At 51.2% G+C, this 20,185-nt stretch overlaps 1 protein-coding gene across 4 annotated transcripts in view; it reads left to right on the forward strand.

Moving 5' to 3' along the window:
* The window catches only part of Pdzrn3 (PDZ domain containing ring finger 3), a 201,683-nt gene extending 186,182 nt beyond the window's left edge, over positions 1-15,501 (forward strand). For all 4 annotated transcript variants that reach the window (XM_078033578.1, XM_005333884.5, XM_078033580.1 and 1 more), the window contains 7 exons: positions 1,157-1,404; positions 3,035-3,122; positions 9,002-9,100; positions 10,123-10,185; positions 11,446-11,547; positions 12,501-12,617; positions 13,171-15,501. In XM_078033578.1, the coding sequence (XP_077889704.1) occupies positions 1,157-1,404; positions 3,035-3,122; positions 9,002-9,100; positions 10,123-10,185; positions 11,446-11,547; positions 12,501-12,617; positions 13,171-14,652 (2,199 nt within the window). In that variant the 3' untranslated portion in view covers positions 14,653-15,501. The remainder of the gene's footprint in view (positions 1-1,156; positions 1,405-3,034; positions 3,123-9,001; positions 9,101-10,122; positions 10,186-11,445; positions 11,548-12,500; positions 12,618-13,170) is intronic.
* The last annotated feature ends 4,684 nt before the right edge of the window (positions 15,502-20,185 follow it).

Consider the following 20,185-nt stretch of genomic DNA (forward strand, 5'->3'; position numbering starts at 1 on the left):
AGCGACAAGCCCAGGGGGCCATCGTCCTTTGGCCATTCGTGAAGAATTAGCTGTTAACCTAAGAGTCCAACTCGGGAAAGCCCATGAAAAGAAGTAGAAGGAGTCAGCATCCTTCTCCAGAGGGTCTCAGGTACCTGTGAGCTGCCATTTGTACACACTTCATCCTTAATTTTACACAAAGCCAATCATCCGACTGAAGAAAAATATTTTGGGCCTCATGTTTCCCATAATCCAATCATAAGGGGGCACCAGATTACCTGCACAAAATGTTACAACCTGAACACGAGTCCTTGGTTTTATGGGGAAGAGAGAGGAGAAATTAAAGAGGGGGACTGTGTGGTGCTTGGAATGACATTTCTAGAAATAAAATTCTGCTTTCATCTTGCATGAGCTGCTCTACGGGAACCACTACGTCGACTCCGTATTGATTGTGGCTTGGGGAGCATCCTGAGCGCATCTGGCCCACCTTGCCCTAGTCACTTACTGGGGAGAAGGAGGTAAATGCTAGGTACTACCAGTCTCATGGGACAGTGAGAAGTGTTGAGGGTCATCAGTAGACAGTAGGCGCTCAGTAAGTACAAGCACTGGGCCACAGCATTGGTGAAGGTGGGAGACAAAGCTCCACCTCCTGCCGTGGTGCCTGTGTGGCTCCCCTCCATGGTCAGTTGCTGTGCCCACTGATGGCCGGTGCTGTCCTTCATTCAATATTTTCAGTGGGCTTTTGAAGGAAAGTGAAGGACTGAAAGGTACAGGGCAGCGCGCAGTCACATCCTTCAGAGGAAGCTCATCCCCCCACACGACTAGACACATGCCCGGCGCCGAAGCCTTGCGTCGTAATTAATTTCTAGTTAGCTATTATTGCCTGATAAAGTCTGGGAGCCTCGGGCTGGTCTTTTCTTTGCCAGGCAAGATTAGCAAGCGATGAAATTGCATTAAAAGCCATTCCAGGGGGAAGCCGGGACTCCCCTGCTGTGAGATTTATTATTTAGTGCCAGAGCTGTAGCCCTCTGCTGTCACCCCCTTCCCACCAGACATTCTGTGGGAGTGCTCTGACCCCTACCACGTGGCCCTCCTCTTGGGCTACTCACACCCAAAAGCACTCTGGCCAGAGACTCGTCTTTCCGGTTTCTGCTCCACCCTAAACGTTTCTCAACAGGTGAACGGCAAAGATTTATCCAGAGCAACTCATGACCAGGCGGTGGAGGCCTTTAAGACAGCCAAAGAGCCCATCGTGGTCCAGGTATTGAGAAGGACGCCCCGGACCAAGATGTTCACTCCTCCAGCGGAGGCCCAGCTGGTGGACGCTGGCACGCAGACCGACATCACCTTCGAGCACATCATGGCCTTGACAAAGATGTCCTCGCCCAGCCCACCCGTCCTGGACCCCTACCTTCTGCCAGAGGAGTAAGTAACCCTACTGTGACCAGCTTGTCCCATAAAGAAAGGGAAGGTGAGAACATTCCTCCCGGTTGCTCACATGTGACGATACATCGTCTATAGAGGCCGTGAACCGAGACATATTGATGACTTTATTATGAGCCCAGAGTGGAGTTGTTCAAATTTACATTCCAAGAGTGACATCACTTACAAAGGTTGTAAAAGTTGTTTTGGGAGTAAAACTTAAGTCACCGCACGTGGTAATTTGAAGATTGTATAGTTGCTACTGCGGGGAACGTTCAGTAGACAAGAGTCCTGGGGTGATGCCGTCTGCACCCATGGCCCCCCTCAGGCAGCCGGGACTCTGCTCACTGAGGGGAGAGTTCAGAACCTTCGCATCAGATAAACCTGATGCTCAGACTAGTGCCTGACCCTGGACCTCATCTTGCCTGTACTGACAGGGATTGACACTGTTTTCCTCCCCCTAACTAACCGGGGGAGGCCCTGGCGTAGGGGTAAGCACTCAGGAAAAGGTGAGGAGCAGGAAATTCCCCAGTCCCACCCATGGCTGTGAAGGGAGCAGCCCCAGCTCAGTCCTCCCTGCCTCAACACCAGCTTGGTGCGTTATTTTGAGAGGTCTGTTCTTCTCTGTGGGGAAACCTGGGTGCCTCCTCGTGGGCTTCTGTTAGTAACTCGGGAACGCAGGCATCTTGCAGCACCACCAAAGCACCTTCCCCTGCAGCTGACTGCACGTGAAGTGGCAGGTGAGGCCCTGCCTCTCGTGCTGAGAACGGTCACCTCCTTCCTTTCCCGCCAGTGAGCCCCAGCCCATTGTGGACATTACAGAGCACAACGGTGCCACTCCCGACTCTGGGATAGTGAACTGCCACAGGAACGGGCGAGCCTTTTAGAAGCCAAACCCCTAATTTCCTCTGAAGCCTAGTTAACAAGACAGGACGTATCCCCCGGGGCGACTTGAGAAATGTCGGAGGAGTGCAGAGGTCAAGCCTCCTCGGTTCTGGCTGGGCGGCAGGAGCATGCATGGGGAACACGCAGCGAGCGTTAAGTTGGTCAGAAAGCCCAGCCCCTCCAGCAGCGTCCCTGGGACCTAAAAGCCTCTTAAGTGCAGGCCCTGTATTTGTCTGATGGGCCCAGGACTCTGAAAGGCAGCCCTTATTGCAATGACCACTCAAGCCTGAGCTGTTATTTCCAAGTTAAGTGCCACAGCCCACTGAAGGCTCTGACCTCTGAGGAGGTGAGGGCTGGGGTCACCAGCCAAGGCTTTCCAGAGCCACTGACGAGCACGTTACAATTCCCACTGCCTTCGCCCTAGAGGTTCCATTAAAGATGTTTCCAGAAGGGGGTGGGCTCTGTGTCACAGGTGTTGTCCTAGAGAAATACGAGTGCCAATCCACTTCTCTGAATGGCACATGCAGGTCTGCAGGTGCACATATGGCCCAGATGCCAGGATAGAGCTCAGTTACCTTGAACCCCATGATGTGGGCTCGGGCATGGAATCCAGAAACCAAGCCCACCTTACTTGAGCTTTGTATCTCGATTTCTTCCAGAAAGTGGACAGTGAGGAGAGTGGTGGAAGGGCCTCGCCCTGGGAACTGTCCATGGATCCTCACCTTACCCATTTCTCGTCTCCTTGCAGGCACCCCTCGGCCCACGAGTACTACGATCCCAATGACTACATGGGGGACATGCACCAGGACATGGACAGGGAGGAGCTGGAGTTGGAGGTATGGAGCCCTTGTGTCAAGCACAGAATGCTGCTCAGTGCTGAGGGAATCTGTCAGAAGTCCCTTCCCTCATGAAGGGCACTTCCCTGCCCCTTCATATCAGGGCTCAGCAAGTCCTCAACCTGGGCTCCCTGTCATCTGCACACTCCTCCCCACTATGTCATAGCCACCTGTCTCTCCAAGTGAGGGCTCAACAGCAGGGGAAAAGATGCTGTCCCACTGCTTCTTGTGCTCCAAGTTTGCTTAATTTCTTCAAGATTCTCGCTAGCAAAGGCCAGAGAGGACTTATGGTTAGGGTGGGGTTTTTCTGGTGTCTGCTAAGTTCTACTTGTTGTTGTCCCTTTAGTAAGGGTGATAGGAAAAAAAGGACACCCCATTCCAGGGCGTGGTCGGCTGTGTGTTTTCCTAGTCCACAGTGTTTCTGGGAAGGTCATAGGTACCTTTTAAAGAGATCCCTGAGGTTGACAGGGGAGCCCTTGGCCCCACGAGAAGGTCGACCAGGGAAATCCCACTGACACAGATCCAGTCTCATGCCCAACCGCTGTGGGACCTGGGCCGCCCACTGAGCTCGAGGTGGTGTTTAGCCGCAGCAGGTTCCCAGCCAGTGACCGGCAGCGTCACTGAAGAGTTTTTAAAAAGCCTGTATTCCTCAAGCATCCCTTTGACCGGCACCCAGACTTCTCCTTTCAAATTAGAGGATAAGGTCAATAACGATGGGCAATCGCAACTGGAGCCAGCTGGTGTCAACAATCCAGCTGACACTCTGAGAATTTCAAACCGTGCGTCTGGTCTACCCAGGAAAGGTAGCTGTGCTGTTTTTCAAAAGGTAATAAGGATTCTGCCCCTGACTTGCAGAGTCCTATCGAACCAGAAGCAGCTAAGGACTCCTTCTAAACACGTGTCCTTTAAGTTGTTGACAAACCTTCTTCCCAAAGGGAGTTCCCACCATCAAGTCAATTTGGGAAATGCCAGGTTGGACAAAACAAGATTTTTTTTTATGTGGTGCCAAGGATCGAACCTAGGGCCACAAAGCACACTACTGCTTGAGCCACACCCCCAGCCCCAAGACAGACTTTTAAGCAGAGTCCAGAACTCCTGACTCTTAAAATTATATGGGCACCTCCCTGGGGAAGAGAGGTGGACACAGCAGGCAGATTTCCCAAACCTCTCTCATCCAGTTAATGAACCTGTTTACATTTCCTCATTCTGTCTCTGGAACACTCTTGGAAGGGCTGATGATCTGGCCTTTATTTACGTGCATATGTATGAGTGTCAGGGATTTGAACCCAGATGTCCTTAACCACTGGGCCACCTCTCCATCCAGAGACTGGCTTTGAACTCATGATCCTGAGCCTCCTCAGCTGCGGGGATTACAGCTGACTCTGCTTTTTGATGAGCATCGTAACTGACAAAACCGAGCTTCTCAAAGCTCTTAAATACCTCAGGAGCTAGATTTACAGACTTTCAACATCCAGTGCCTAAGCTTGCCTTCATTTTCACTTTCTCATACCTGTGAGGCTGTCATGGAAGCCAGCTGTCCCAGGACAAGTCCCATCCAGAAGCGCTTGCACATGGTGTCACTGTTCCTCGAGTCCCCACAGTATCCACCTTACAGGTTTTTAACTTGGTGTCACCCAGAACTGGTACTAAACTAAGGTAATTCCTATACCACTGTCTCCAGCAGAAATCGGCATCAACCACCATAAACAAAGTTTACGCAGTGTTCAAGCCTGGTAGTAAGCGCGGTGCCTACCAGGGGCCTGCGACCCAGGCCACCACATGCCGCTCTTCCCTTTCTCTGCGGGGGCTAGCTGAGGTGAAAGAAGAGTTCAGAGTCAGCCTAAGGAAGTAGGGTCTCCACTGTGAACCCGAGAGCCTCTGGAGTTGGGTGGGAATCTGTCCCCTAGGACCTGGCCACACTGAGGTTAGAGGACCCCTGGCTGACCCTCCATGCCCTCCTCGAGTTACAGAGGGGCCCTTAGGGATGCATTTTCCCCCTGCAGGACCAATGTCATCCGAACTGCCCCTCGGCAGAGCCCGTTCACCATGGCCTAGAAGGGACCGAGCCCCTCGTGGACCTGAGAAGGCTCTTCTCATGAACAGAAGCAGAATCCAAGGGCTCAGAAAACTCATGAGGCATTTTAAGTTTTAGACCTTTGATACCCCGAGACCTTATATCTGTTCTTGACACCAAGTCCACTGTTTGGCCTTTAGAAAGGAAGCAGCAGGAAGTCACCACCCGACTGCCCTTCAGGGGCTCATCAGCCATGAGGACCACTCACATTAGCTTTTAACCTCCTAGCATCTGGACATCGCTGGCTCCTGGGAACGATGCTTACCACTAGCAGCACGTACCCCTCCTCTGTCTGTCATCCATGGCAACCGACAGTGGATTATAAGTGACACCTCCGAGTCTTGGCCTCTTTCCTCCCGTCTTGCCATTCGCCCAGCTGTGAGGTCACCTACCAGGTCATGGGATAGCTAGAACATAGTCCACCAGGGCCAAGCAGACGCCAGCCACTTGCATCTCCAAAAGCATGAGCTAAATGCACCTCCTTTCTGTAGAAAATATCTAGCTTCCAGTATTTTGTTACAGTAACACAGAGTCTCCCTGCCGCCACCCACCCCCAGGGCATCTCCATGGCCCTCCACAGATGTCATCTGGCCTGTTTAAGAAAAGTGATACCTCACTCCTCTGCCAAGACCCCAGGTTCCTCCAGTGGACCCCGTTTTCAGGGTCACTATTACCAACCTGCCATCCCTACTTCTCACAGGATTTCTTAGCTGCCTTCCGTCCCATTTTGTTCCAGCTGCTGGATTTCAGAAGAATCAGGCCTGTTTTCGGGGGGAGGGGGCAGCTCAGCAAAATATCTCAGTCCTTTGAAAAAGCCAGTGGTCCACAGGGGCCAGATGAGGAGAAAACGTGCGTGGGGTGGGGTGTTACCAAAGCCAGTGTGTGGAGAAAAACAGATGTTCTTGCCTCTAAAGCCCACAAAGTGATCCTGTTTAGGTACGTGTCAGATCCCCGTCATGGTGACACTGCTCAGAGTTGACAGGATTTTTCCCAAGTATACCCCAGGGCTCAGCCGCCAAATAATTACCCATAAATTTCCAGGTACTGAACACCTGGTCCAGGTCTTCTTGTCGGCAATTAAGAAGGAAAATAGATGTCTGAGGAAGGCTTTCCTGAATCTACTGATTAATTTCCCCCGTGACCCTGCAGCAGCGTCTTGTACGGGCTGCTGTCACCTGTGGTAGTGCCTTCATTTCTGATTATGTCATTGTGAGACTGTCTAGAAAGGGAAGCTACAGTTTCCACAGGGGGCTAAGGAGGTCTCCAATTCCAGTATCCTAGCGTGACAGGAGTAGATCAGAGGGGAATCGGGTGGTCCTGGAAGCAATTCAGCCAATCTGGAAATTTCCCCTGAGGGAAACCACCTGGTCAACCCTGAGCACATCCATCCACCACCTCTGGCTCTGCCCCCTGCAGAGCAGGCCCTTCATGCACGGCTCCCCCACCCAGAATCGGATGCCCTCACTGGAGTACCTGTGCCCCCAGAGCTGGGCCTTTCCATTCCTCCTGCCCAGTGTCTGGCATGGACAGTTAAATATCTGAAGGAGACGTCAATGCTGTCACCCATCTCCCAGGGAAACAGCCATGTCGCTAGACCCCTTCCTACATCCCACAGGGCGCCGTCCACAGAGAGAGACGCTGGGAACGCACACACCATTCCTGGACCCATAAGGTCAAGGGCTGCGTGCAATGTTAATATCAGCATTTGGTGTCCCCTAGGATTACAGTGGCCAGAGCTGAAACAGAGCAGTTGAATCACCCTGGGGCGACGCCACCTTCATCCCCTAATTGGAATATGGTGTCGGTTTTATCTGAAACGTCAGCCTTAGTTCTTTATCCAACAGTCCATCTAGCCCATGGAGGAACAGGACATGGGGGGGTGGAGATCCAGATCACACTTGATACATAATGCATACCACTCTGATTAATGGGCATCTCTGAAATCTTATCACGGACAGATAGCTTTCACTGAGCCGCTCCGAGGCAGAAACAAAGGTGGAGAATTTACAAGCCACCCAAGCAGTTGGGGAAGTTTAACTAACACCGAGTCGCCAAATGCAGTTTCTCACTTTGAAACCGTGGGATGGCGGAGGTCCTTGGGCGGCTTGTCCAGTGAACTCCCACTGCTCCAGAACAAGCTCGAGGAAACACTCCAACCCAGAAAGCCCCCCTGTGGCCCCCATCTAGACGAAGCGCAGCCTCTGCTACTCAGGGAGGTTTGAAATACACGAGAGTGACAGTGACTAGGCCACTAGTGATAGGAGGATGGGTTACTCCAGACGATTGGGAAGGAGCTGGCCCTCGTGGTCAGCTGTGGCCCTTCAACCCACACTTAAATTAACCGTACTATCTAATGCAACTAAATTATGAGAAGTTCATAGGGTTTCATTTAATGAGAGTTCGCCCTGTTGCGAGAGCTTAATTAGGAAGTCGTTGGGTCAACATATCATTGATCAGGAGATAAACTCAAGGTGTCCTGTGGAGGGGTCACTGAACTCCGCCCTCGCTGCGCCCAGGATGCTAACCCCAGGCGAGTGAGCACACCTGCTATTAAATAGCCACCTGCTGAGGGCTCCGAGGGCCTCACCTCTGACTCTTCACTCTGTAGCAAGGAAGCAGAGGTTCATGGAGGATGACAAGCTGGTGAGGAAGCTTCTAGAAAGAGGTGATTGAGCTTTGCAGACCAGTCTGCCCATCCTCACCATCCTGATCCCTCACCATGTTGAACTCTAAATCATCCAGAGACCACTAACAGCCAATTGGATCACAGCAGTCCTCACTCATCACCTTGGGCCAGGTCCCCAGGATGCTGGAATAGATCTGCATTCCTCATTCTAGCCTGCAGAGCCTCCTCTGTTGTGACCCATGCCATCTTGTGCCAGGAAGGTGTCCCTGTCTTTCACAAGGGAGGGCTGCAGGGGTGGCTGCCTAGTGGCCCTTTTGAGTTTCTCCACCCTCCTCACCCTCTAAGAAGGGCCAGGAGAGAAGCCACCTGGAAACAATCCTTAGAGACACAGCCATAAAAATGCTGAGAACCCTTCCCGTCTCCTAGCTGGCAAGCAGGTGACGCTAAAATTCAGATCAAAGGATCCACTCACTGGAACTCAAGTGGCCCTTCTCATGGTTCTGTGGCTATAAACACTTCCCATGTCCTTGGCAGAGTGGGCAGCGGGTGACCTGGCCTGTTTACATTCTCAGAAACCCCAGAGCAGCCTCCCAGAGCCGTCTCCATCTTCAGAGTTCTGAGTTCACCCTGAAGGGCACACCCAGTGACATTCCTGTCCTGTGCCCCTCATTGCTCCCTCTGCTTTCATTTCACTTAATTTGCGGATGAAACTATTTTGCAAATAGAAACACTAGAGCACTGGAGGCGTGGGATCCCGTCCCCCTCTTTTCTGGGACATGTGAAGGGAACGCACCTGACCAAATCCACTGGAAGCCTTGGTACCACACTGGCTGGGTGGCCCGGGGTCTGGAAACCCTCTTGTTTGTGGCTGACATTGAGGGAATGTTTTTTAAAAGCCCCACCCCTGAGGTCTTGACACTGAGTGAAATATGGGTAATTTTTCTTTGGGAGGATCAATAAAATAACTATTTTCAAAATGACTTTATATTGACTGAAGGGTCAGAAATGCCCAGGGCATTGATCCCGTGTCCATAATCACTTTTTGTTTAGTAAGTTAAACCAGCTCTACACAGTTGAATGCAAAGAAATCCCGTTCATCATGTAAACAAAATATTTTCCAAGCGTCTGACACGCTCGGGCTGCCTGCGGGCGCCTGACGGGGTGCCTCTCTTTGTCCAGGAGGTGGACCTGTACAGAATCAACAGCCAGGACAAGCTGGGCCTCACCGTGTGCTACCGCACGGACGACGAGGACGACATCGGCATCTACATAAGTGAGGTACGTGCTCCTCTGTCCAAACTCTGGTTTCCAGGCCCTTGAACGAGACCCTCTCATGTTCGCCAGCCCTGGTCTGGTTCCTCCTGGGGCCTCTGCAAACACGCAGACCACCTACTCAGTCTCCCTCGGAGTCGAGGGCCTGCGTCTTTGCAGAGGAGGGGGGTAGGCTCTCCCGTTAGCATCCAAGGCAGAATCGCCCTTCCCCAGCCACCAACCAGCCGTAAAATGGAGTCGTTTACATGGTTTCGTGTGTTCAGCCCCGAGGGAATGGCAGATTGCCATTGCCTACTCAAGTTCACGCTTTTTAAAAACCGGCCTCCCCTCTCCCTCTTCATGGCGTCTCTATCGCCGAGTTCATCTGTTGGGATGTAATGTAGATGAAGCTATCTAAGTTCATAGATGGCAGCCGTGCAAGTGAGCCCATCTCAACACGGATCCCACCGTGCGCCCCCACCCTAGCCAGCCCAGAAGCCCTGCCTCTCTGGGATGATCCAAGAGAACTATTTTCTGGGTTTTTTGATTATCCAGTTGAATATCCACCCCTCCCCAATGCTGCAGTCTGCCTTAGTGTTTTAGGGCATCCCTCCCACCCCGAGTCCTGTTTCTGTCAGTTACCTTCCATTTTTAGTTACTTCCCCCAAGTTTAATATAAGCATTCAGTGAAAATAATCGAGGTATGGTTGCTGATCAACATAGTAACACGGGTACCCGTGAACCTGTTCTCCGTGATTTGATTTTCATTACTCTGTGTGCTCCCCCAGCGAGCTGTGCTGCCTTGTGCCCCTCAGGTCTCAAGAGCTTGTGGACGATGCTCGGTTCCAAGGTGGCCAGGCAGGGATCTAAGACAAACTCTGGAAAGGGCTCAGGCAGATGGGCCCATGCTCCTGTGTGTTAGTGTTGCACAGTGTCTTGCTCCTATCTGTGCAAGACAGGAGTAACCATCCCGGGGTTAGAGGTGACCCCTGAGAAGGGCTATTTCCTTGCTCGTCTGGGTTGGTGCTGAGAAGTCTTCTCTCTTTCAGATCGATCCCAACAGCATCGCGGCCAAAGACGGTCGCATCCGCGAAGGGGACCGCATCATTCAGGTAGGTGTGCTTTTAACGGGTGGCCTCAGTGTGTGCCTGTCACCAAAGAACAAACTCACTTCAATGCTGAAATGCATGAGAGGAGAAGAACTGGGTCCAGAAACCTGGCCTGGCGAGGGCCCAGGGGGACAAGCCAGCACACCTCATTGCATGCATCTGTCATGGCCAAGGACCTGGCACCGCTGACATGAGGGACACATGTGTGCCAGGGGAAATCGCTCCAGTTTCGGGTGAAGCACCTAAAATTCTGTCTTGCCAGTGAGGCCCCATTTTAATGACAAGTCTTAGATTTCCGGGCTCCACGTTTAGCCATCCTGTGGAACCGTGGCCTTGAGTGCTGCTGTTCCTCCAGGCCATTGAGGCCATTTGGGTCTCTTCTGGCCGTACCCTTTTTAATCTCAGATTGAGATTCTTGGCTTCATTTTGTCCCACAGGCTTAGCTTGCTACCTCTTCCCCTCTACTCCACGGTGTCTATTTCTCTCATTATATAATTCTGGTTTCCTTCTTCCCTGGCTGAGCCTCCTCCCCTGGAAAACTGACCTTCGCTGCCTAAGGCTAGAACGCTAGGCAGAGCACCCTTTCTGGTCACTGCAGTTTTCCATTGAGCTTTATGATTAAGCAAAGAGGCCCCCAGAATGCCCCAAGGGCCTCCTGGAATTCCAGACCTGGTCTTCTCTGCCTGCACCATGTCTCAGCAGCCCTTCTGCCCCTGGCCATTAGGACTGGTCACAGCAACCAGTGGTCTCTCCTTTTGCTGCCTGTTGGTCTCCTGTTGTAAGGTGGGACGTGCCCTAGAGGAGCCACACTCCTGCAACTAAGACCTGCAGAGTCTCTGGGACAGGTGAACCAGCACTGTGCAAGAAGGTTATCAGGTGTGAAGGTGACAGTCACTCCAAAGAAGTTAGTGTTAAGCTGGGGCACAAACACCCCATGTCACTCCATCCCCCTCTCTACTTTCCACCTCCCTAATGTCTCAAACTCATTGCCACCTTTTCTCTCTATTATCCAAAAATATCATCTTCCATTTCTGCCTGGACCTGGTGCCCTCTGCAACAGGAGGACTTTCCCAGCCCTCCACAGGAGTCCCAATGTCCACCCACAGGGATCCTTCATGGACCAGGCCTTCCTTTCCTATAAGCAGCAACCCAAGATACAGGAAAGTTCCATGTTCCACTTGAGGGGGCGACAGTGCAGGCCTGAGCAGGATAAAGTAGATTTGCACCAGATCATGCGACTATGCACTATTTTTGCTTTTTCAGATCAATGGGATAGAGGTACAGAACCGCGAAGAGGCTGTGGCTCTTCTGACCAGTGAAGAAAATAAGAACTTTTCTTTGCTCATTGCAAGACCGGAACTCCAGGTAAGTCGGCTTCCCCACAAGAAACTGGCTTTGCGATACTACATTCCCAGCCCCACAATGACAAGTATGTGGAAGCATAACTAAACTTGCTGCGACTTGGAGTCCACTATATCGAGGAACCACTCGATATAGGATGATGCCACCAGCCCCTACACTGCAGGTGGGAAGGGATGTTAACAAGGCAAACATAGCAAAATGGAAAATGAGGACAGGAGCAAGCAGATGCTTGACTTCCTGAGGGGACAGCTGTCCTGCCTAGAAACAAGGGACTGCTGTGCAGAGCACCTTACATACCCATCGGCCTTCCTGGGAGACTGACGTTCCCAGAGCCCAGGACACAGGGTGGTGGAGCGCAGAGGGACTCTGCCCTAAGCAATTAGATCAGAAACTGCTGTGCTGCACTAATCCCCCGGGGGCAGGGACCATGAACTTGTGCAGATGCCTCTAGCTCTGAGTCAGGGCACCAGATCTATTTTGGTCAGAAACCTCAATGGAAAATACTCCAGGGGCAGCAAAAGAAAGAGTAGCCGAGTCAGGATGCTGGAGGAAGGCTGGGTAGCCACTTTACCAAGGTCAGCCCAGCTGTTCTAAATGACCGTGGCTGTGTTCTGATAAACTCCAAAGGCAAGCCCATGCAGTACAAGAGGCCGCCTCCAAGCAGCCTTTAAAAGGCAAAGGCCTGGTGATGGTCACGTCATGGACCTACTTTTAGCAGAAAGAACTTTCTGCATTAACAGGGTCAGTAAGGACATGGAGCTAGATCTGCCTGTGGCCTGTTCCCCAGTAGAGACTCCCCTCATGGACATAGGGTCACACCCTTCACCATGAGGAGGGAACACTGCGTTATGACGACTCCTGGAGGGAGCCCTAGAAGTATTGTCCCCAAGGTAATGTCCACTGTTAGTAAAAAAGGGAAAGCACAAGGAAACTTGTAATCACTACCACTTCCCCAGCTGGACGAGGGCTGGATGGACGACGACAGGAACGACTTCCTGGATGACCTGCACATGGACATGCTGGAGGAGCAGCACCACCAGGCCATGCAGTTCACAGCCAGTGTCCTCCAGCAGGTAACCTGGGGGCCAGCCCCACACCCCACAGGCACATGCCCTCCCCTCCGTCCCTTCCTGCTGCTCAGGAGCATCCAAAATGCACCCGCCTGGAAGATAGAAAGCACTTAGGCCATTTCCCATGTCTGAGCGAGAGAAATGCAAGCCCAACGCTCCCTGGCCGAGCTGTCACGGCTGAGCAGTCACCCTGGGCTTAGCTGCCTTCTGATATCTGTTGGTGCCAGCATTCCCGTAGACTCGGGGAAGCCGTGTATTTGAAACTGAGCAATTCCCTGTTTAACCTGAGCTTGGGGGAGCCTAGTAGCTGCCTCCTGTGCCCTCCCATGGTCAGGGTCACACTCCCACTTTCTGAGTCCCTATGAGCACTCCGTGCATCCTGGGACCCCTGCACTGCTCTACTTGTGAAACTCACTCACTGAAATAACCATTATTATTCCCACTGGAAACAATGATAAGGTGCCCAGACAGACAGTGCTGGCCAGTGCCCCACCCTACTGTCAGCCTCCTCCGGAAACACTTGTCCTACAAGGGTGTTCTTGTTTTCTCCGTGCAGAAGAAGCACGAGGAAGACGGTGGGACCACGGACACGGCCACCATCCTGTCCAACCAGCACGAGAAGGACAGCGGCGTGGGGCGGACAGACGAGAGCACGCGCAACGACGAGAGCTCGGAGCAGGAGAACAACGGTGACGACGCCATGGCGTCCTCCAACCCGCTGGCGGGCCAGAGGAAGCTCACGTGCAGCCAGGACACGCTGGGCAGCGGTGACCTGCCCTTCAGCAACGAGTCCTTCATGTCGGCCGACTGCACGGACGTGGACTACCTGGGCATCCCAGTAGATGAGTGCGAGCGCTTCCGCGAGCTGCTGGAGCTCAAGTGCCAGGTGCAGAGCGGCGGCCCATACGGCCTGTGCGACGCGGCCAAGAGCGAGCCCGAGAGCGTGGACAAGGAGCTGGAGCTGCTCAACGAGGAGCTGCGCAGCATCGAGCTCGAGTGCCTGAGCATCGTGCGCGCACACCGGCTGCAGCAACTGCGGGAGCAGGCGCGGGAGCCCTGGCTGCTGGCGCCTGGCGCCTTCCGCAGCTACGCGGCCAGCGTGGACGGGCGCCGGCGTGAGCTGGCCGACATCACCGAGCTGCCCGAGAAGTCCGACAAGGACAGCTCAAGCGCCTACAACACGGGCGAGAGCTGCCGCAGCACCCCGCTTGCCCTGGAGCTGTCCCCGGACAACTCCCTGCGGAGGGCGGCCGAGGGCGGCGCCGAGGCCAACCTCCTGGCCATCACAGAAGACCCCGAGGTGGGTACCCCACTCTACAGCCCTTCGGCCAAAGAACCTGAGCTCGGGCCCGCCCTGGAGGGCTCGGAGCACAGGGCCGAGGGCAGCAGGAGCCCGCCGCTGCGCGCTGCCTGCCGGTCCGCAGCCCCGCACTCGCCCTACAAGCACGCGCACATCCCCGCGCACGCGCAGCACTACCAGAGCTACATGCAGCTCATCCAGCAGAAGTCGGCCGTGGAGTATGCGCAGAGCCAGATGAGCCTGGTGAGCATGTGCAAGGACCTCAACTCCGCCACCTCCTCCGAGCCGCGCATGGAGTGGAAGGTGAAGATCCGCAGCGACGGCACGCGCTACATCACCAAGCGGCCCGTGCGCGACCGCCTGCTGCGGGAGCGTGCGCTCAAGATCCGCGAGGAGCGCAGCGGCATGACCACCGACGACGACAACCTGAGCGAGATGAAGATGGGCCGCTACTGGAGCAAGGAGGAGCGCAAGCAGCACCTGGTGAAGGCCAAGGAGCAGCGGCGCAGGCGCGAGTTCATGATGCAGAGCAGGTTAGACTGTCTGAGGGAGCAGCAGGGGGCCGAGGAGAGGAAGGAGGTGAGCATCCTGGAACTGAGCCACAAGAAGATGATGAAGAAGAGGAACAAGAAGATCTTCGACAACTGGATGACCATCCAGGAACTCCTGACGCACGGCACCAAGTCCCCCGATGGCACGAGAGTGTACAATTCCTTCCTCTCCGTGACTACTGTATAATGCCCACCTCGGCGCGCGGTTCATAGGAGTGACCACCACCGGGGGGTGGAGATTCCTGCCTCGTTCAATGCGGCACGTTTTTGTATATAAGACAGTCATCCTGTTTATAGTCTCAGTCTGTCACACCTGCGACTGGGCTGTCACCGCTGTTTTCAGTGCAGGTAAAATTACACCCTTTACCGTCTTTGAAGGCAATACTAACAGCTTTTTTCAAATAGCAATTGTACTTTTTTACTTGTTACCTTTTACATAAAGTGTTTAAATTTCAAAAAGATCTTTTATTACGTATACTTTCACAGAATAATTTGTTGAAACTATATTCATATAAAAAAAAAGTTAAACACGCTTTTTTTTTCCTGCCTAAAATACAACTGCCGGTATGTATTTTTAATGGAATCCTATTTTATAACCTTACTTTGCTGAATGTGTTTCATACGGATGACCATTAATATATATGTAGGTCAAGGTTTCAACTCAAAACCACCAACTTCTGTGGTTCAGGATTTAATAACAATAATCAAACCAGCACTACTTAGACTTGGAATGATACGTTGACACAGTTTTCTGGTGAAGGTTCCTAAGAGATTGTAAAGGTCTTAGAAAGCAAAATATCCTGCAGCTTTATGGAAGTTTAAGCATGTTTGCAAATATTGCAGCCTGTTGGAAGATTTGCATGTACAGGAAAAGTTGTGGATGGAGATGGTTTGTGAAACTTTAAGTGTTCATTGTAGTCAGCCTTTGCTTTGTAGATCGGAAGGTACAGACTTATATAAGCAAGTTCATGAAATCACCTTTAGTTACAAACACTAAGTAAAATGAAGTTAAAATAAATTATTATTTTCTATTTGATATGTTTTGATGTGATTCCTCATTTTGCAGTGGTGCCTACAAAATAAAAACCTTTTGCAGTGTTTATTTTTTTTCCCTTGGTTGTATGACCTGCTACCTTGGAAGGATTCACCTCTTTCAGCCTAGAAGCCAATGACATAAGTAAATCAAGATCTAACAGCACTGAATAAGGCCACAAATATACCGTCCATAGAGTCCTGCATTGTGACAGCTTGACTGACAGCGAGCTTCACTCTGGCCCAATGCCCTATCAATATGAATGGTTGTGAACAAGTTTAGCAGTTGGGGCCATGTTAACTGATTATTACTCACAGGCAGTAATGATTGGTGTAAACCAAAGAAATAACTATCAACTCTGGGCGAGTTTGTCCAACTTTCCATTTCTATGGTAAATCTGCAAATTGGGCAGTATTTTCATACATTAAAAGGGGTCACCAAAGTAGGTGGGCTTCAAAAGTGATCTCTTTCAGACCACAATCACTGTCAAGAGCCTATGTAATAAATCTGCTACCAATTGTTCCCTTTACACTAATTGCCACTATAATACCTACTGAAAAATAAAGATTAGCAAGAGTATGCATGATACCAGATATCTGCTTTACTCACATTGAAATTTGGATTGAAACAGCAAGGCATTTTAGATATCTCAGACATCAATTTCTTTCCAAAGACCCATTAAAACCTCAATCCTTCCTTTGGGGCCGGAATCTTAAAACCCATTGGTAGTTACACTTGTAATAAAATAACTTCATGAAAATGAGATACTGAAATATTTATCACCACTAAAATTACTAAGGTAATGACATAATTTCTTTTAACCTAGAGGTGCTTAATCACGGAGCCACATCCCCAGCCCTTTATATTTTAACACAGGGCCTTGCTAAGTTTCTGAGGCTGGCTTTGAACTATGATCCTCCTGCCTCAGCCTCCCAAGCTGCTTGGATGTCAGGTGGACACTACCACACCCGATGGTAATTACATGATTTACATACTAATCCCGCTACACAATTCTAACGAGCCCTCCAAGGTGACATTTTTGCAGAGTGGACTGTTAGGCCACGGTATCCCTGTACTTTCGAATCCAACCTCCAACAGAATTGGATCCAAGTTTCCAAGTCCCCAAGCCCTGTGTTCCCAGTGAGTGTCACACAGAGAACATATACTAGCCCAGTGAATTATGCAGCACCTATGAGCATCTGTTTGGGGGGAGGGGCGAATAGCTTCCCTCTCTTGGGTGTTGTCACTAAAGCCCACCCAGAACAAAATATCCAAGAGTCATGGGGTATGAGAATCAAGCAGAAGGGTTTCTGATCAGGGCTTCCCATGTACCTCTGGAATTAGGGACCAGCCCATGCGCTTAGGGAAAAGTACAGGGAAATAATAAAGCCAGAGGCATTTAAGTCCCAGTCTAGATACTTGGGTTCCAACTTCTGTCTCAAATCACTCCATCAGCTAGATACACCTGCTGCTGCTCACTACTTGAAATGCAAACTGAGGTCTCAATTTAATTCAGATCCAGTCCTTAAAAAGTTGAGACACCCCTTAGAAATCATCACTCTGCCAATGAGAACTGGAGGAGGCAAGGAAACTCGGTGAGGCTCATTAATAACCAAACTGGGACTGGAATTCAGCCCCCGACCCCCGGCCCCATGTCTCTGATAGCCCCACACCCAGGAGCATCCTCTGCGCAATTTCAATACATTCCATCCCATACCCTCAATCACCAATGGCTGCCCAGGGTGAGCACGAGCCCGCAAACATGAATCTTCCCCTTCTTCAATCAACCTGAGCTCCCCAATGCCTCCCTGTGCAAGCCTCACTGAGCTGGTGGCGAGTCAAGGGATTTTCCTGGGTAATAGCAAGGAGACAATTTACCCTTCCGTGGTCACTGACGTGCAACCCTCCATCCCGTGTAAACAGCGACCACTGTGACCAACAGGTCTTTCTACCAGCCCTGCTGCCTGTACCATGGTTCCTGGGCTCATTAAGAATCGGATAGAAGCTATGGATTCCCTCTGCTGGGGGGAAAAAGTGTACTTAAAGCAAATAATACATCATTGATGGCATTTAATATCAGACACTTGACATAACCCTGGAACCTACTCGTGCACTCTCACGGGTAAGAGGACTCCAAGTTTGGGCCAGCTAAATTTAATAGCACTATGGATTTATTTTTCAAGCTTCATTTGCTTGTATTTTGCAGAATTAGTTGATGTGAATGCCTGCTTTTAATATCAAGGAATACATTTTTTTTTCCTTATCAGAACCATATTGCTTAAGGCTATGAAAACATGATTGACCACTAGGACATCGACAGTTGTGCTAAGGTTTTTCTCACAGCTAAGTACATTTAGGAACTGTGAGAGCATATTCCCGATTCTCCATAGCAGCTACCCCCATCTGCCTCAAGACTCTCTTACACTTTTTCTAGAAGACAAAGAGAAGGAAATGAGGACTTATCAACCCTGTAGAGCTACAATTCAGAAGCCACAAGCCACACTTTAAAATGTGGTGGACCCAATGCCAACACTCCTGGGTCCGATCCCTAGCACTGAAATAACTTTAAATAAATAAAACGTGGCTAGTCCACATTCACATGTTCTAGGAAAACGCATTTTGAAGACTTAACTTTTTAAAAAGAGGTAAACTATTGCAAAAGTTTTTATAGATCTTGAAATAATATTTTTCATGTGATGGGTTCATAAGATACACAACTGTCACTCATTCCTTTGTCACTTGGATTCTAGAGCATTCTAAATGACATATGTGGCTTGTATTAAATGTCCACCAAGTATCAGCTGAGCATGTCCTGACCGTGAAGCCTGGTCTCCGCTGAATTCTCAGGCCTGTTCTTTGAGGCAGGTGACTTTATCAACAATTAGACTCCAGGGAAGTCCTCCGCCCAGTGAGTAGAGAGATGTTATTTGAATGCGCAACACCGGACGCAAGACCCTTTCCCCATCACCACTGTCACCCCATCTGCCTCTCGAGAAGCAATCCAAAGTAGGCTCGGGTTGTGTTAATATCTGTGGCACATTTACAATTATAATAAAATAAATTGCATCTAAGTGACAGACATTTCCCTCGGTTCCTTTTAAGTTCTAAATTACAGACTCTCCTCTCTTGCCAAGAATACAGGACAACGCATTAAAAAATGTAGAAGCGTGAGGCACAAATTAAGCTCGTCATTTCTCGTGTGGCAACAGGAGATCCCGAAAATCAAGACTCACAAGCACCCAGTGTGGGATTGCCCATCGCCTTGGGAATCCTCGTGGAGGATGAATTGGGAGACTCCACAGCCCCACGCAGCCCTGGGCAGTAGGTTGCAGGTGACTAGTCACAACTCTGCCCCAAACTGAGGGGGAGAGAATTCGTCGTAGCAAGTGGCAACCACTCCCACCTTCATTTCTGTGTCCCCATTGTCTTAGCATCTCTTGGATTTCCGTGTGCACCCGCTAGTTAAAAAGAAATCACCAAAACCAGAGAAGCTGCAAGAATTCTCTTGGCAAATGCTGTGGTCTTCGATTTGGATGAAATGCGAATCCCCTTCAGCGGTTACGGAAGCCAGCATAGCTCTTCAGGTTTCGTTAGATGTTTTTGTTTTGGGTTTTTTTAATCATTTTTTTCTTTCGCTTCCAGTTGCACCCAATCCTGGAGGGTCGGGGGCAGCAGGGGCACGCGATGGGTTTTCCTTTATCAGTGGCAGGAGCCTGACCCCCATCGCACCTGGATTTGTTCTCCAATGAGACATGGACCTCGGGGGCACGAGGACTTGGCCGCCAAACTCTCCCCAGTGGCTCACGCCCCCTGCGTCAGGAGCCAGGCCAGGCGCCCTGGGAAGGCCCCCGAGGTGGGCAGGCAGAGCCCCTCAGCCACCCGCCCGGGCTTCTCCCTATACCCCAATGCTTCTCGGGTGTCATTTTGTCACAGAGAGACCCCTTTGAACTCCAGAGAGGGCACAGCCTCGTAGGAAACGCGGGGATTCATAGGCCCCATGCTGTAGGCGTGGCAGAGGTCACCTGGCCCTCCCAGGCCAGCAGCCTCAGCCATCTTTGTGACCTTGAAGACGACCTCCTTGACCTTGGCAGTAGATGCTCTGAGAGGTCACCAAGAGGCATGAGCGAGAAGAGACGGAATGGATCGACTGGACTTAATTGTTGGTGGAAGGCTATGAAGTGACCAGGTCATCTGCATCTGGGGGAACAAGCAAGCCACCCTTCGGGAAGGCTCCGGGATCGAGGAGGCGCCCAGAGCCCCAGCCCCAGGGAAGAGGGGCCACTTTCCCCAACCAAATAGACCCACTCAAAGACGGCGACAGAGGTCAGCAGACCTGTCTCCAAAGATGGAAATCCAAAGGCCAGCAAGCCCTTCAACATGCCCTAGTCATCACCCACTCTCAGGTGGCCACCAGGTGGCCGCACCCCCAGGAGGCGCCTCTGGAAACGCGGAAGTGGTTTCTCAGAAATGTCCTAGAATTGCCATAGGCCTCCGCACTGTGACTTCTGAGTACAGAAGCAAATGACCTGAAGGCAGAGGCTAAACAGACATCTGTGTCTGAGTGGTCACTGCAGGTGACTCATGCCAGCCACCAGGTGGAAACCTACATGCACCCGTAATGGATAAACAGAGTGGGGCACAATGGAATATTATTGGGCCATGAAAGGGAATGGATTCTGATAGATGT

The sequence above is a fragment of the Ictidomys tridecemlineatus genome, chromosome 16 (assembly GCF_052094955.1).
Source record: "Ictidomys tridecemlineatus isolate mIctTri1 chromosome 16, mIctTri1.hap1, whole genome shotgun sequence".
Classification (NCBI taxonomy): domain Eukaryota; kingdom Metazoa; phylum Chordata; class Mammalia; order Rodentia; family Sciuridae; genus Ictidomys; species Ictidomys tridecemlineatus.